The sequence below is a fragment of the Poecilia latipinna genome, unplaced genomic scaffold (assembly GCF_001443285.1).
Source record: "Poecilia latipinna isolate Pla-1442-1.1 unplaced genomic scaffold, P_latipinna-1.0 Scaffold1040, whole genome shotgun sequence".
Lineage (NCBI taxonomy): Eukaryota > Metazoa > Chordata > Actinopteri > Cyprinodontiformes > Poeciliidae > Poecilia > Poecilia latipinna.
In genome coordinates, this window is record NW_015113656.1 from 123,063 (window position 1) to 141,105 (window position 18,043).

Below are 18,043 nucleotides of genomic sequence, written 5' to 3' on the forward strand. Positions count from 1 at the left end.
CGAATATGCTGGTGTTCCTGCCGTGGAGATGTTAAACAAAGCTTAAGCCATATGTTGGTGTTAATCAGCAGATGGTCACTGTGTTGCTGACCAGGTTGTTGTTGCTGGTGTCATCCTGCCTGACTTGAGACAGACTTTTCCTTCTCAGCCTCTGAGTGAATATTTCTGCTGCGGCAGACCGAGTGAGAAATTTCTGAGTCCTCCTGCATCACGCAGGACATCCGGCCACGCTGTCTCACAACATCTCAGCCACCCTCTTCTCCCCCCGCCCCAAACCACAGCCTGGACCGGGCACCATGGAGAGGAGGTAATTGGATTTGTTGTCACTTTCACTGGCTGACAGGCTGGATCTGTCTGCTCAGCTTAGTGATGAAGACATCAGCGTGACAGGAACCTTGGGACAGGATCAGCTGGAGTCCTGGACACAGCCAATAAATCTGTGGTCATGCCACGGCCGTGACGCCTTGGCTGCAGCCAGCTGTTACCTCTGCCACCTCCCCTCCGGCGCCGGTGCCCGGTCCACAGCTTGGGGAGTGGGCAGCCTTATTAAAGCAGATGCCAGATCCCCTTCACTCTGCTGGAGAGGTCAAGGGGATTCATCCCAAACACTCCTTCGTGCTTCTTGTGGTTCTGGGCAAAATTGGCACCAGACGCTGGTGTCCTGGCATTCCCCGTGAAGCGCACTGTAGTTAGACATCTTATTAAAGCGCCGACAGGAAGCCAGTCAGAGTCAAGCTCTGTAGTTTCAGCTTCGTTGCAGCTGTCCCCTGGTTCACCTCAACAGAGCCAATGATTTATGTCTTCACAGAAAGACCACAGAACTACTCAGCTGATCAATTCGTATCGGATAAAATGTTACTTAAAAATATAAGGAAAAACTTGACATATGGTCAAAAAAAAGATAAAAACAATCATGTCACTTCCGTTGCCGTGAAGTGACATGACTGAAGTGACTGAAGAACTGTCTGCATCAACAACATCCAGCAGCCAAAGCACGCAGATTTTTATTTATTTATTTATTTATTTTTTATTTTTTTACAGTGGGGTGGTGGGGCGTTGTGGTGTTGCACTTGTAAAAGTGTGAAGATCAATTAAACAGAGTTAAAAGTGCTATTGGCCGGGGGTCTCTGCAGTGGTCTCCTCAGATAATCAGCAGCCCAGGGCCGTCTGTAATCTCATGGAGGAGTGTTGGCTTTTCCACGCTGCTGCTAAAAACAGGGATTAGAAAGTTACCGCTGATAAACGCTGAGAGCACAGAGGGGATGGGGGCAGGTGGAGTCAGGGTGTCTCTGTTTGGGTTTAAAAAAAAAAGAAAAAACTACAGAAATGTGACTACAGAGAGGTTAAAAATATAGAAATTGCTTTTTGTTTTATGGATAGAAACAATATAATCCCAAAAAAAAAAAATACTTCCTTTCCACCGACACAAACAGAAAATACCACTTCAGCCACCCATCTTTAGATTTTCATTGAGATTGGACCAAACAAACATCCCTGCATCAAATGCAGATTTATTATTCTAATCCCAACTTCATCCGGCCATCTTCAGTACACGACTTCTTCTCTGCATCAGTCTGCACTGGTTGTGATCAGTCGGCAGGGTGAGTCAACATAAAGGTCTGTTTAGTGTGAGACGTGGTGAAGAATAAAGGCTGCAGATATCACTTAAAGCTGCGGTATTCAACTCTAGTCGTTGAGGTCCGAAGAGGAGAAACTTTTAGTAATCTATAAAGCAGAAAATCAAAAAAATTCAACTTTGTGGTCAGGTTTTATAATTATAAAAACAATAAACCATTTTCTGTCTCTCCACTTAAATATTTGTACTGAAATACAGATTGAGCTCCTTCCTTTACATTTATAATAGATAAATGTTTTAAATGTGTTCTATTGCCTGATGTAAGATTTTAAAAGTCAGTTATTCAAAAGTGGCTCATTAATGAAAATCAAATGTTTGTTCTGCAAAGAAAACTTCTGCACTTTTTTTCAAACTCAAAATTCATTTAATTTCTGTCATTTTAGAATCCGTCTTCTTCAACACTTTCAATCATTTCTTGGTCAAATAATTGTTTATCCGTCTTAACAAGTTTAGATGAGCCCGAGGTGTATTCCTTTACAAATAAAATCACTTCAAATACTTGCACAGTACAATCACGCTGCATATTTCCCTTCACTCCTGGGAGCAAGAACTTGAATTCCTTAACAAATTTAACCAAAGTTTTCAGCTCCCGTTCCAATTTATGAGTTTGTTTTTCCTCTTCATCATCAGGAGGAGGAGGAGGAGGCAGAGCTGCTGCTGCAGGAAAATTAAACAGCCTTTCTTTCTTTCTCTGAGCATTTACAGACCTAAAGCTATGAATTCAAATCACAACACAAAAACAGGACAATTAACTAAATATAAGTAAATCAAGCTGCATTCCTGCAGTGTTGGATGTTTTTTTTTTTTTTTTTTTTTTTTTTTTTTGGTTTTTCAAATATAAGTTTTTGTGAAAGCTTCAGAGTTATTCTGAGTTATAATAATTTATTTTAAACCAGATAAAACTTGAAATCAGAGCTGCTCATTAGCTGTTGAGGACAGTGCAGCATATATGTTTGCATCGTTATTCTACCTCATTTGTAAAACAAAATATGAAATAAAAACCTCAGATCTGCAGCAACGCTCAGATCTTTCTGCAATTCGTCGTGTTCGCTGGGGTTCATGCCGCAAATAAAAATGAAACAAAATCAAGAAAAGAAAGACCTTTCACGTGGAGAGTGACACAATAATCCAGTTTTAACACTCAACTATTAAATTCCACTATATAATTTAGATACTTTGACTTTTCCTCACTGTTTTTCTCTTCGCTGACAATCACTCAGCTGGATTAATGCACGTCTCTTTGTCTGCATTGTTGAAACTTCAAACGTGTTGAGTACAAAAAGAGAAGCAAACAGCCCGGCGTGTCACAGACGAACATGAAAACGTATTCGCGCAGACAGAGAGGGGCTATTCGGTGTCCAACAGTGGCATCTTCAGTCCGAGGGCTGAAACTGCAGCCGACGAGCGGCAGAAACGCAGGTAATTGCTGCCACTTATGGAAAGGCAAGAGGTGCATGGATTTTCTCGGAGCGCATGCATTAACATTTACTCAGAGACGCTTCAGTCGGCTCTTCGGCAGAGCAGCTGGCTGAATCTTCTGCTGAAACATGTTTCCGACATCAGGGAAGACTGAAACACGATTTGGATTTAGATGTGAATCCAGAGTAAAAACGCTGAATGTTTAGAGCCCCAATCAAAACAATAACTGACTTCCAAAATGCACCTTAGACGTCTAAGTCGCAATGTAAATTTTGCAAAAAAGAAAGCAGGAAAGCACTGATGAATGTTTCACTTTCATTACTTTGGTCTGGTGCATTAATGTGAAACAAAGAATGATTGTTCCGTGACTCTGACATTGTAGTTATTTTTTATTCATTTTTGTTTGGCTCTTAAACTCTTTTGCAAACATTTTTTTGGTAAATTATCACATATTTCAAACCACTTGTTTTGGTATAAATCATAAGAACAATGGCACAAATTTGAGACAAATTCCTAATGAAATGTTATTGCAGATGTTTACATGCAGCAATGGAATAATACGACACCAAGGCATTCCAATGTGTGGTCACTGAGGGCAAAAAAAAAATAACTTTAAAGTGAAATTTGACTTCCTGCTGTCATTTCTCTCTGATTATTTTCAGAGGAAGTTTAAATGTGGATTCAGTATTTCTCTGTCAGGTTCTGCCAGAACATGATAGCAGACAGATACATTTCAGAATCACTTTTTAGTACTTTTTTTTGTTTTAATTCCTTCCAAGCTTCACTTTGATACTTTTTAGGAATGAAACTCTTTTTTTGTTTTTAATGATTTCGCTTTTGCATCTGTTTAATGAGTTTGCCAGATGAAATAAAATATCACATTTGGAGAAATGTTGTTGCGAAGGCAGTGTGGTGGAAGTTAAACTTCTTAGCTGACAATTAATGATGAAGTCAAAAAGAAATGAATCTTTCAGTTCCTTGTGTTCTTTGTCTCTTTTTTTTCTTCCTAGCTGCTTCCTATTAAACTTTACATTTCTTCATTGCAAATGTCCAAACTACTTCAGCTGTTTCAGGTTCTTCATCAAACTCTTATCTCATTTTCAACCGGCTTTTTGCTTAATTCTACCACTAATTTGACATTTATCTTCGGTGATGAACTCCAAGTCTTTAAGGCTTGAATTCCTCTGTGCCATCACCCCAATATGTAGTAACGATCATTAATAGGAATTTCTTGGCTGCTGGACGTTTTCTTATGTGTGCATGTAATTATTTATGAATACCATCTGATATCTGATCCAGTTAAACTTGTTCATTTAAATGTGCCAGTTGCAGTTAAATATGAAAAATCCTTTTTAGTTGTTGTGTGTTTTAAAGTCTTCTCCTTTACAACCAAACACATCATTCAGACAAACGTACAAACCTGCAATTGTTCACACCTGCTGATTGAGTTTTATTTGCAGACAGCTGTGTGCAAAACACACTGAGGATAAACTCAGTCATTGCTTTTTTTCCCCCTGTTTTTTATTTCTTTTATCCAATTAAGTCAGAGTAAAATTTCAAACTGAAAATTAATTTTATTGTAAGCCAAAAATACATGATATCCTTTGAGTCATTGGTTATTAAAAGTGTGAAACTTTTTGTTTCTATTTGGTACTAATTGCTCTTTTGCACCTCCTAAAAACACATTTTTTAAAAACTTATTTTATTTTGCAAAAAAAAAAAAAAAAAATCTGACAGTTTGCACCAACTGTCCACTTACCTGTAATTGCAAGGTTTTAATTAAAAACTCAGAAAAAGAAGAAAAAACACAGAATCAACGAGTGTTAACACGCATCAAGATTTAAAGGACATGTTTTGATGATCAGTCTCAACAAAACAATTTGAAAAAAAATAAAATAATAAAAGAAAAATACAGAGGATACGCAGCACGCATGGCGCTCGACTGGCGTCTGAGGTGTCATTTACATACATTAGCATATAAAGTAATTGGCACAGATGCCAGGAAGCAGCAGCAAACAGATTAATTGTCATCGAGCAGTCATGGTGACATCGTTAAAAATGAGCTGCTTTTAAGGCTCCAATTATCAGAGAATTTCTAAACTCATCTTTTTTTATCATCACCGTCCTCTCTCTAACACACACACACACACACACACACAGACACACACGCATACAGAGAGACTATCAGTCTCATAAGAATTTGTGGATGTTTGAAACATGGCTGCTCTTGTTCGTTATGTGATGACGAGTTTTCACAGACAGGAAGAAGAATCGGTTTCTTCTTGGCTCTCAGGTTCTGCGTTTCTGCTGTTTGGCTGTAAGCAGAGAGGAGCTGCAGCTGAGCTTTTCCTCTCACAAGAGCAGAGAGGGGAGGGGAAGGTAAAAATTTAGTCTCTTGATCAAACTCAAACAAATCCACCTAAAGGTTCCTGAAACCTCTCTCGATTTGAAACAGTCACCTGAACTATCAGTTTACTTCAAAATACTCTTCTGTTCCTCTTAAGGAACAAAATCAAGATTTCTGAGGGAGCTATTTATAAAATGAGAACTATCTACACAGAGCAATATAAACCCAGCAGGAGATTTCTTGTTGAACCACTTTCAGCTGCAGCAACCTAGTTACCTACATTTTATCAGACTGTAACGTCTGTCAACTTTTATTTTTTATTTTTTCAGATCATTGAGGTTTAAAAATATTTATTTCTGCACAGCTCCATCACAGAATTCAACCAAGTTGGGAGCTGGACTTTGACTAGGCCATTTCAACGTTCTGTTGTAGATTTGCTGGTGTTTGCCAGTTCATGACAGTTTGGGCCAAACTGTTAGCCCAAGCTGTTTTTAGTCATGTTGCCAGGGAGAAGAAGCTTCGTCTTTAAATCCTCCCAAATAACCCATACTTTCTTTTTATTCCAGTTGTCCTTTAAATAACAAGATATTAACACACTAATGTCTGTAAAGTCTGAAAATGAGCTCGTTTTGCAAAGCACAGCTGATGTTTGCCGCTGTGGAAGAAGGCTGAGTGAAAGGTGTTTGAATTTTCAATGTTTGGAATACAATTTTACAAAAACAAAACCATATTTTGGGGAACTTGATGGAGAAATTCAGCAGAGTTACAATCTGAGGAGTGCGGTGGTTGATGGGCCTAGCCAGATGATTCAGATGTGTGTATTTGTAAAACATACACTCAACTGAAACACAGTAGAAAGACTTAATAAATAATAATAATGCAACTCCGTCATGGAACGAAGCAAACAATGAGACTTCACGCAGCCTTGTATGTTCAGGAAGGAAGACAGAATAATCACCTCAACAGGTTAAAACATGCTCCAAGTTTGGCAAAACTGGTTTATGCAAAACAAAAACTGCAGCATCTGTGTGCATACACAATCTTAACATGTAAAAAATAAAAGCAATAAAAAAGTAATTTATATTCATAGCTTAAGCAGTTAGCTTGAATTGAAGCGGTTTTTCATTTTCCAGTGAGAGAGCCACAGTGGGACCCTGACCCTCTGCTTTGGCAACATTAGTGTGTTTAGTGTGTATTGATTTTCTAATTCAGGCCAGCACAAGGCTGTTGTCTTCATCAGCTGAGGAGCTGAACAAACACAGAGTCTGTCTGTGGCACCGAGCCAGAGGGAAACTACCCATCTGAGGTCTCCTCCTCTGCTCCGCCTGTAAACAGCTCAGATTCTGGTCCTGTGTGCTTAACGTATCGATTGTTCCACCTGCTGACCCAGAGTAACAGAAAAACTGTGTTGACAGCAGGAGAGTGTGTCTGGTTGCAAAACTTACTTTAACTCTCTACGACTCTGGATTTTCAAAAATCTTGATTTCTGTGCAAATCCAAATAGCTTTAAATACACATCCATTTATCTGTTTAACCATTTTTGCAGCACTCTAGTGATTATTTCTACTTATTAGCTAAAGACAGTGTAGTAAATCTATAGGCATGCTTTCCCAAAGTGAGGTAGCCGAGTTATTGAGCCTCCATTTTGATTTTTCCTTCCTATACCTGATGGTCTGTTTAGAAACACACTGACAACAAATTAGAAACAACTGAAACAACAGAACAAGGTTGTGAGCAGAGCAGCTGAAACCCTCTGACTATACACTGACGGACCATAATAACTGATTAGGGTCAGGTGTGATGATCAGTAAGTGAGTGCATTCACTGAATTAATGCCACGAAGGATATTCAAATTTAGAAATACATTTGATTTTCCGTTGATAGACCCTTACGTACTTGTCGTGTTGTTGTTGTTCAGAGGAAAAGTCACAGAAACAGACCAAGATCCAGCCTCAGTGTGTGTGTGTGTGTGTGTGTGTGTGTGTGTGTGTGTGTGTGTGTGTGTGTGTGTGTGTGTGTGTGTTCCTGGATCTCCTCTGACCCGTTTGGCTGCAGGGCTTGGCATCCCTCTAAGCAGAAGGAGGTGACTGTGAACTCTGACCCCCTCCAACGCCTCGGCCTACACACACAAACACACACACACACGTTAACACACACTTCTACCGGCAGAAGGTTGCGTCTCTGTTCTCCACATGCCCGCCTCTCACCCATCCACCCTCCGCCTTCTTCCACATCCTCCACCTACCCTCTGTGCTGGCAGAGCCTTGTGAGCGTGTGCGTGTTGGCGTGTGTGTGCGTGTGTGTGTGTGAGCGTCAGGTTGGCTGCTGCTTGGTGAGCGTGCCCTCTGTCATTCACGCAGAGCCGCCCTGTCCAACTGTCACTTCCTGACAGGCTGATAATCAATCTCTTTATTAACTGCTCTGCTGCAGACCACCGCCACGGTGGAGGAGAGGCGGGGAGGAGGCATGGGGGGAGTTTGGGATAGGCAGGAGTCAGGCCTCTGCTTTGCTCCAGGATGTTGATTTACGTAAGAAAACTCTTATTTTGAAAGGCTAAATTGAGATTAAAACCTGTTCAAATCAGTAAATCTATAGTTTAATATTCCTGATCATCTTTTCCTGGTTTCTGTAATCTCTTCACATCGTCTTGATTAAAAATCAGCCTTATACATTTAAAGTAAATACAAATATTCAACACCTAATTTTCCATTGAGGATAAGAATTTTATTATTCAAACCAGTTGATGTTTTTTTTACATCTCTTGATTTACATAAACAAGAGATTTCTTAATTCTAATTGTACTAATGGAAAAAAAAAAAAAATGTTCCAAAATTTTTTCTAGACATTAGATATTATAATTACATCCCATTTTATGTCCAGCACAACAAATTTATTATACAGTAACATTTGATATCAGAGAAATCACATCACATCTTTGAGCTGGTTCATTATTTTAAACCACTTTCCTGATATTATAGACTGAAATCAGGCATTTCTAACAAAACGTTTTGCTCGTTCATTGAAATAAACCATTTCAGTTGACAGATTAAAAGAGCAAAAGAACATCTTCCCTATTGATCTGACTGGTTACTCCTAAAACTATCAGCACAGCGCCTCCATTTAAACCAGTAACGACTGTCGTTTTCCTGTTGACCACCAGGACGAGTTTCTGACAGAGACTCAGAAGAGGCTTCAGGCAGAGATCACCCAGCGCTGCAACGCCAACGCCAGCCAGCTCCAGAGAGAGAGAGAGATGAACATGGAGTGATGCTCAAGAGTCTAAACATCTGACTCGTGCATATATGCGAATAATAACTCCTCTAAAAGTAACGAGTCATTCAACACATAAAGATAATACTCATCTGTGGATGGGCTGGAAAATAGAAGAATCCGCCCAATTATACGTCTCTTTTCTGCGTGATACATTCTGGTTCACAGAATCGCTCAGATTTAATGTCCATTGAGCTAAACTGTAGTATTTAGCCACTTAAAAGTCAGCATGAATGATCCAGTTGTTCGTCTTCATAGTTTGGTCAGAAACGTAGGAATCAGGGCGAAATGTAACATGTTTTTACTGAAAGGTAGTGACAGGTAACCTGAGAAGGATGTACTGTTCGTTAATCTCAAAACAGCTGCACTTAGACCTAACAGTGGACTCAAAATGACTCCTTCCAATAATCTGTCTGACAGGAAAACTGATGTTGCAAAATATAAATGTAAAAATATACTTGTAAATTTGGATGAATGAGAATCATTAAAAACTTTGACAAAGTTGTTCCACTTCTTTTCTGCTCATTTGTTCTTCCATCACAGACTGGTGATTATTTCAAAATGTCTGCCACTGCTGCAGGTCATACCCATGATCAGTGCCTGTTCCAACAGAGGCTCGCTGCAGCACTAGGAAAACATTAAATCCAAATCCATTTGTCATTGCTTTTCATATATCCTCTTATTGGGAATTGGCGCCCTCCTGTGTTACGGAGTGTAAGCGCACTAAGAAAGGATAGGTACACCACTGTTGGCTAATTAAGCTTGAGTAGGTGCCTTAAATAAAAGAACCTTTTTTTATTTTTCTAATTTAATCTAGAATGTTTGAGCATATTGTGGCTGAATCTGCTATTCTTGGCAAATCAGAGTATTCACCAGGGAATCGTCAAAAGAATTTATTTAAAAAAAAATGTCTCCATTAATGGTTCCTGTATTCGATTTAAATTTGGCCATCAAAAATACATATTTTTTTTTCTCATGGCTCCTGTTAAGCAACTCATAAAATGGCACTTAGGGTGTCTACACATTTGCTTTGTGTGTGTGTGTGTGTAAACATGACAATGTTTTCTATTAGATTTCCTCCATCTTTGTATTGTAGGTCATGTCTTTCTCCATTATTATACATCTTCCAAACACCTATGTAATCACACTTGAATGTCAATAAGGTGATCAGGTTGCCTGTGTCACACTTGCCGTGGTCTTAAGGCTGCAGAACAGATGAACGACCGAGAGGATCTACAAACTTCACACCTACACATGAATACATTCTCACTCTCTCTCCCACATGACACTCCACTGCCCTCCCACACCAGAGTGGGAGGTGTCTGTGTGGAACCTTCCCAACATCCCTCTCCTCCTGCCAGTCTGACCCCCAGAGCTGGTTGCTCAGTCCAAACCCTCCCTGAAGCCTGCGGGGCCTGAACCCGGTCCAACCTGATCCTGGGAGCATATCAGCATTTGTGGTAAGACTCCTTCATCATCATAAAGGAATATGAAGACTGTTCCTGTGATCACACAAGTTCGGAGGTTTTTAAACGCCGTAGAGTTCTGCTAATTTGAGACAAGTTAAAACATGCTAAAGGAAACATTCATTAAACAGTAACTAAATGGGAAACTTTGCAGAAGAAGTTGACACGCCATTTAAAGAGGCCAGTGAGAATTGTAAATTTTTCCTGGAAGGAGGTTTTTCAGAAGTTTCCTTCAGATTTTTTAAAACCTAACTTGTGTAGCTCAATAAAAAGAAAAAAACTAAATGTTTTTTTTTTTTTCTTTAATAACTCATAGCAACTTTAACTTAAGTCCAGACACAGATAGATATATCTGATAAATAAAGCAGTTTTTCTGGATGCTTATAAAGAGGCTTCAGTTTATTGTCTAACTTAGAGGAGTCTATAAGGCGGCAAGACATTTGTGTATATAATTCAGATCCTTGATGTCAGGTTTTGTTCTCCTCTAGTATTTCAAGAATACTATAGGGTTCGCTATAGTTGACTTATATTTGACCAATATGGTACAAAAATTGTACAGTTAAAAGAGGTAAAACATATAGTGAGTCTACAAGGGCATCTAGTTGACTAATTAAAGTTATTTTATTGTCCTTTTTAGGTGAATAAATAATGAATGCAGTCAATAATGTTAACTGGTGTGACCAAGTCAGTGTTTAAAAGTCTTGCTAGTACTATAAATGCAGAATTTTGTAGCAAATTTAAGTTCTGTATCGAGTCAACTTGTACATCAACGTATTAAAATTGTGACTGAAAGTTAAACTAGTAGAGAAAAAGAATACCTCATTATGGTAAGGGTATTGAATAAATACATTTAGGACTTGCGATAATCTCCCCATCCAGTCTGACCAGTGACGTTTTGAACATCCGGACCGTGTGACTGTGGTACAAACATGAAGACGCTGCCTACACTGAGTGCAGTGAAATGTTTCTGTGACACAGACTGCGGCTCAGATGCGATCCCAGCATGCAGGAAGGGAAGGTGAAGTTTTCCTGACAGTCGGATCAGTAATCGCTCATCACCATCTGATATTCTGCCTCAACAATCAGGCAGGACAGTCATGTAGTTTACTAATGAACAATGTTTGAACCAAACATCCCCCTCGACACACCATCCATCCATCACACACACACAGATATGTGAGCATCCTGCTTTTGCTGGGCTGCTGGAGGTGTTTCCAGCTCTTTGATGAGTTTCTGGCTGCAGCGCTCAGCCTCCCTGCTGAATGTGTGGCTGCTTCTCCGCCTTACTCCTCCTCTTTGTCTTTCCCCCTTGTCAACACAATCCCTCCATCCATCCGTCCTGAGGCAGGGGCTCGGCAGGGGCCAATCCGCCCCTCAAAGCGTCCTCTGGGTGCTCACACACTTGTCTTTGGGCAGCAGTGAAGACCTTTGATTTATTACATTCCTTCTCCAAACTCACAGCTTGGATCTGTGTTCTCAGCGGGTTCAAAACTTTACTGTCACATGAAGGGGCAAACTAAACACCAGAAACCAGAAAGTGAATATAAACTTAAAGCAAGGTGACAGTGCTGCAAGATTCTGAACTTAATTCTCACCAATAGGTTGTCTTTTTTATTTTGTGTTGCAGATTAATGTGTAGGATGCTCTACTTGTTTACTGGTTTGCTTTGTTGATGTTTATGAAAAAATAACTCATGGGTTTAATCTTATTTTATGCTAAACCATCATAATTTTACAGCTACATAGAGTCATGAGTCCCTTTTGCTACAAGTAAAAAACACAAATTGATGAGTCAAAACTACTCCAACATGGATTGGAAAATGATACAGTGATTAGATTTTAAACCAGAATTTGGATCTGAATTTTTAAACCTAGTATTGCGTCTCGTCTCATGAGCTTGTTCGATATTCATGTTCTGTCTTTACATAAATATTATCAGTAAATATTCACCCTACTCCTATTTTTTACGTAAGAGGAGTGCAAAACTACATTTTTCTACTTTTATTCTAGTTCAAAATATGTTTATTTGAAAATATGATATTTACTTTTTTAACAGAATAATTGTCCCTGCTCTGCTAAGCTCTTATTTATTTTTTTCTGCTGTTCTTTTGTTGCTATTTTCTTTGTATGGAAATAAGTTGGAATCAGATGAACAGCCTTGTTTTTCCTGACGGGACCTGTAGTCTATTTTTGCCCTCAGAGTTGCTCATTCAGTCATGAACACAGATATTTTACATATAATAATCTAAGAACCTGTAAGACAAACTCTATCTTCAGATCAAATGCTTTGATAATTTGGCATGAGAAAAGGGGGTGTGTGACAGAAAACATTCTGATTTCCACAGACTTTAAAAAGTTCTTATTTAATGATTCTGGAAGCCAAACTGAGGATGAGTATTGGTACAAAACTTAATCATTTCTGTGCTCAACAACGGAGGAGACCACATGATGTTCAGGAACAAAGCTCTCGTTACAACTGCAGGCCAACTGTTTCTAAGCAACAAACACATCTTTCTTGTGCAAGTGTGTATGTAGGTGTTGGTATGTTTTCAGTCTGAGCTCAGGGATGTTACACATTGGATTGGGTGTTATTCGGAAACAGAAACCAGCATAAGTGAGGCTGGATTCAGTCCAACTGAGGAAAATGGGATGTAAATGATCTGATGAAAAAAAAACAAAAAAAAAACAAAACTGGGATTTCAAACATCACAGAGACAAATCTGCAAAGAGTTTACCCGGTTTTCCCAATTTGATCTTCTCCTGAGAAGGACGTTATCCCCTCCGTCATAATCCTAACACCCAACAAATGATCTGAGACTGACACCTAGTGGTGCGAGAGGGTCATTAAACCGGCTGAGTTTCAGCTCTCTGAACATGCAGTCTCTTTTGATTATTGGAAATAAAATGGTTAAAAAAACAAAATGCACTCAGGTCTGATTAGTGTGAAGAATTGCAAAGTGCAAAGAAAAGTTTCATGCTTAAATGTCTTTTGAGATTTTGACGTATTTCGGATGGTTCAAGCTTGGACTAAATGTTTACATTAGCATTCCAAGTAGCTCAAGAAGAATGTTAAAATCAAATCAGTCAATCAAATCCCCCTAGTGTTCATACAGAATAAATCTGGTCAATTCAAACATTAAATTCGTTTCATCTAAAGCATCCATTAGACTGCATAAATATCGGCAGGAGGAAGATGAGAGAAACCTTTCAGACCATATCTTTTCCAGGGATGTCCATTATTATTATTATTATTATTATTATTATTATTATTATTATTATTATTATTATTATTATTATTATTAATCAAGATAATAGAATATTAAGCAATTTCCCCTTGGGAATCAATGAAGCATATTCTACTCTATTCACAGGTTCTGTGGCAGCAGAACAAGCCCACATCACCATGTCTCCACCACTGTGCTTGGCAGTTTGGCAGTTGGTATCAGGTGTTTGTTGTGACACGCCAAACATTTTAAAGGTGCTGAATTGGCACATAAATGACCATACATTACCTCTGCAGAGGTAATGCATATGGTGTGTTGTGTACAACAAACACATATTTTACAGGAACAAGTCGATGACAGAGACTCGGGAAGCCGTTCAAACATTGTGCCAACATATTTATTACAGAAAGTGAATTGCTCTTTTCTCTTCATGTTGTGTTGTTTGTCACAGTGTTTCTCTCTAATTTCCCAGCGTAGCGATTATGTTCAATGAAATTATTTGGGCTTCTGATACGGCTAATTATGAACACTTTGGAGCTGTGAGTGGGAACTCCAGAGACCTGCAAATTAGCTGCCTTTTGCACCGTTTCTCCGTCCCAGATATCTGCAGCCAAATCCGAGCGGCGATGACTGGAGCGTCGTTGCTCCTGAGTTCATTAAACAAATTAACTTTCTAATGAGCTCCTGGATTCATGCACACGTTGAAATGGTTGTTTTGCAGTCACGGCCGGTACTCAAGAGTCCAAACACTGCTCACATCCAGTGGGAGAAAAACACAGCGACTCAACCAGGTTTCCCTCAACAAATAAATGCTCAGTTTAATCAAACAGCGCAGGAAAATCAGGGTTCTCGGATGAGTCCTCGCCACTCGGGGGGTGGTCATGCGGGTTGTTCCGGAACAGGAACTCCGCCTGGAACGAGACACACCAAAATGCATCACGGAGCAGAAATAAACCTCGTTTTGCTTTTTAACCTTTCAATTACAAAGATTATTTGCTCTCCTTTTCACTTCAGCTGCCCTGTCAGATTCCTCTAATAATTCATGTTTTCTGACTTTGCAGGGGGGGGTTTGTATCATTTTGCTGATGAAAACAACCACTGACACTCTGCAACTGTACAAGTTTAATTTCCTGTACAGGAAGCCACACCTTGTATTATTTTTTCTTCTTAATAACGGGAAAAGTGAAAGAAGATGAACCCCGTCTGATCAACTTGTGTGTAGAGTTCGATGTGAACAAGGTTCCTAGTTTTCTGTTACTGAGTGAAGCTCTGTAACACTCTTTTTGTTTTTCATGACCCAGATGTGCATTTGTGTCCTCAGTATCTTTCCTAAGAGTTTCACCGGATCCTAAATCAGAAGTAAAGAAGGACCAGACATCCCAAACACATAAGAACAAACAGAACGCAGCTTTTGTTTTATTTTAACGTGTCCTTAGTGGTGGGCATAGTCAGTGCCTTCCTCTGGTTCCAGATGTGTCTCTAAGCCAAAGACATGAGAATTAGGGAAGTGTGGGGATGCAGCAGGTTTTATGGCCCAGGAAAACGATGACAGCACATATCGCATCCAAATAGGTCGTTTTACTTAACCTGAGAGTATTTAGTAAAGCGCCGGTAGTTTCTCTTGTGTTTCATAATCTTTGAAAATATAATTTCTCTTCCAATTCTCCACTCTGAGATTATAAAAACATAAGTCTCAGTAAGAACATTAGAATAAGATTCCTCCTGGCATCTGGGAGTCGGACTGTTAACAACCAGCTTCAATTCTTACAGAAAGGAGCTTTTGTCTTTTTGACAGCTGAGAAGAAGAACTGTACATGCTGTAGATGAATATGTCTTCCTTCTTTTTCTTATCAGTTGGAAATTGAAATCCAATGGGGGAAATTAACTCCCATTAGATTGAATTTTTCCCTACAATCTTGCCCATGCTCATTTTCCACGTTGACTCCCTTATAGCAGCAGATGTTCAGAAAAGTGACCGACTTGAAGCCGAGCAGTACCAGGAAGTCCAGGGGCTCCGCCGGCTGCGTTCTGCAGCACTCGATCAGACCCTTTCCCAGCGTTGGCATGACGCTCTTCATCAGATAGCTTCTCATCTGGTCAGTCAGGTTGGCCATGTGCAGCTCCTCCAGCATCCTCACCTCCTCTGAACTCTGAGTCTGAAACACAAACATCGGACTGGAGCTGTTTAAGGGTTCTGAAGGCTGACAGTCGGCAAACGTTTCTAAATAATGCGGAGGTGTTAAGTCGTTCACTTTACGACTGTCTCACGTTTACATCTGATGCTTCTCATATGCACCACATAGACCGTCAGACAGGAAACAGTTTGATTTCTTAACTGACATGACGTGCGTCTGATGAATCGTGTCCACCTACCCACTCCTCCCAGCGTGCAGCCCTGCTCCTGGCCTCTTCCTCCTCTTTTCGCGCCTCCACAGCCCTCTCCTCTGCCTCTTTCTTCATCTTCTCTTCTGCTATTCTCCTTTCCTCCTCCTCCACTTCCTGAGGGCTGGGACTGTATGTTCTAGGGGGGCCCATTGTGGTGAAGATCTTACGCATCAGGAGCGAGGTGGCGGGTTCTTCGCCATTTGTGGCCTCTGAAACACAGGGAAGTGAACTGAACTACAGAATCCTTCCTCTAGTCACCCACACTGGATTAAGGATGCACCGATCCACTCTGTCTCACACCCAGTACCGATATCTGAGGTTTAGTACCGTCTGATACCAATCCGATACAGAAAAACAGTGCTGGACTGACTGAAAATGTTTCTTTTAAAACCGACATAAATGTACTGAATTACAAATGTATTTTATAACTGTGCAGCAGTACAGTATATTTAAATACACCAACAGCCAAACAACACAACTTTAATTTGTTCAGTCGCTGCAGGTGCAATAGGTTGACTACGTTAGTCAAACATGTAAAAATAAACTGCAACAAACTTTTTTTTTTTCTAATGGTTCAAAAGGGGCAAATTGTAAATTAAATAAAGCATTCAGAGCACAAAGTGTGGAATTAGACTGAATAGATCTGACCTTATGAACGGGACACATCGTCACCAATACCCAATCAAGAATTTTGTTGAGTATCAGAACTGGTACAAATGTCTATATGAGATCGTGCATCTCTACACGAGACGTTGTCCTCCATCACGTTACCCAAGAGCACAGGGATGATATCCAGCTCCTCAAAATAGTTGAGAACCGACTTTTCCTCCTGCATGTTTTCTCTGTAGATGGCCAGCCGGCTTAGGAACTTCTCCGGCTCGTAGCCGAGGTCTTGTACCGTTTCCTCGGGGAGGTTGATCACTCGGTCTGTCAGGAAGGATTCGGTGGCGTCCAGAACCAACACAAACTCTGCAGCCAAAACAAGGAGCTCCATGTTAATCCAGGGTCGCCTGACAAAACAAGCCAATGATGATGGAGCAAATCTACCTGGTGTGAACTTTTCGGAGAACTCTTCCTGCTCGTCTGAAGATGAAGAAGTGATTTATTCTTTGTTTGCTGTACATGTGCAGGGCCTTGACCAAGTGTTCATACCCATTGAGTGCAACCACATTGTCCAATTAGTAAATGAAGTCAACTTAAGTGGGATTATGTCTATTATAAATCTAACTGCTTTGTGAGGGCCTCAGAGGTTGGTTAGAGAACAAATAGCAACATCAAGACCAGGGCCGTATTTAGAAGAATAAGAGCCTCTGGGCTGGAGCCAGTTTTGGTGCCCTATCCCTGGAGAAAAAAAAAAGAAAAATCAGTGGGGTTTTTTTCCCGTAAACGAGTTTTTTGGACTTTATTTCACAGTAGATTGGAAAGAGGGTTGTGAGAGAGAGGGAAGATATGCAGCAAAGAACAACGGGCCGAGACTCAAATCTGTGCCAGCTGGACTGAGGCCTCTGCACATGGGTCGCATGCAAAATGAGTAAGAGTCTCAACCAGGAGATGTACAAAACCGGTAGAGACAAATACCACCTTACAAGTTTCCATTTGTAGCTTCTGCAAAAAATGAAATTATTGCATTTATCGTTTTCTAAACAGAACGGAAAATGATGCACTTCTTTACGCATCGTAAAATTCAAATTAAATATGAGTTTTCTAAATAAGACCAAATGTGAAAAAGTTCAAGGGATATGAATACTTTGCAAGGCGCTGTGAAGATGCATGTGGAGGTAGCATGTCCTTCTTACCTTCAAACAGGTCCTCGGCTTGCTTGTACGAGTTGGGAAAAGCATCAAGGACGTAACCCTGGTTTCTGCATTGGTTGGACGTCATTTTGTCCCTCAAGACCTTGAGCTGCTCCTCTGAAATATCTGGGAGATAAAAGGAGAGGTGCGGCACGCCATCTCTTGTTTCTTATTGTGCAAAATATGACTGTCCTCGGAGTTGTGTAAAAAGGACTAAGATCTCTGCTAAGAAATGATTCTTCCTGGTTGGCTTTGTGTTTTATTTTTTTAAGCTGTTGTGTTACATGTACTGTTTGGAAAAAGCATATAATGTATTTGTGTACGTCGTAGATACGCATTTTTTTATGTTAGAAAATCTTTATGTGTTATTATCTCATGTTATAATGTGGAGACCAGCAGCAAGTGTGGCCTATGTATGTACGACTTTTTTTTTTTTTTTTTTTTTTTTTTTTAAAAATTTTTGAGGCCAAATTTTTCTAAAACAATCTTTTCAAAAAATGTTTC

General features: G+C 39.9%; 2 protein-coding genes across 4 annotated transcripts in view; one reads left to right on the forward strand and one right to left on the reverse strand.

Annotated features, from left to right (window-relative positions):
- Positions 1–9,182, forward strand: part of LOC106959038 (protein phosphatase 1 regulatory subunit 37) — a 37,689-nt gene extending 28,507 nt beyond the window's left edge. For all 3 annotated transcript variants that reach the window (XM_015051301.1, XM_015051299.1, XM_015051300.1), the window contains one exon: positions 8,563–9,182. In XM_015051301.1, coding sequence (XP_014906787.1) covers positions 8,563–8,670 — 108 coding nt within the window. In that variant the 3' untranslated portion in view covers positions 8,671–9,182. The remainder of the gene's footprint in view (positions 1–8,562) is intronic.
- Positions 9,183–13,740: 4,558 nt separating this feature from the next.
- Positions 13,741–18,043, reverse strand: part of ak7b (adenylate kinase 7b) — a 10,843-nt gene continuing 6,540 nt past the window's right edge. The window contains exons 13-18 of the mRNA XM_015051305.1: positions 17,543–17,665; positions 16,794–16,829; positions 16,518–16,715; positions 15,735–15,955; positions 15,359–15,517; positions 13,741–14,272 (exon numbers count right to left, since the gene is read on the reverse strand). Of these exons, the coding sequence (XP_014906791.1) occupies positions 14,180–14,272; positions 15,359–15,517; positions 15,735–15,955; positions 16,518–16,715; positions 16,794–16,829; positions 17,543–17,665 (830 nt within the window). The 3' untranslated portion in view covers positions 13,741–14,179. The remainder of the gene's footprint in view (positions 14,273–15,358; positions 15,518–15,734; positions 15,956–16,517; positions 16,716–16,793; positions 16,830–17,542; positions 17,666–18,043) is intronic.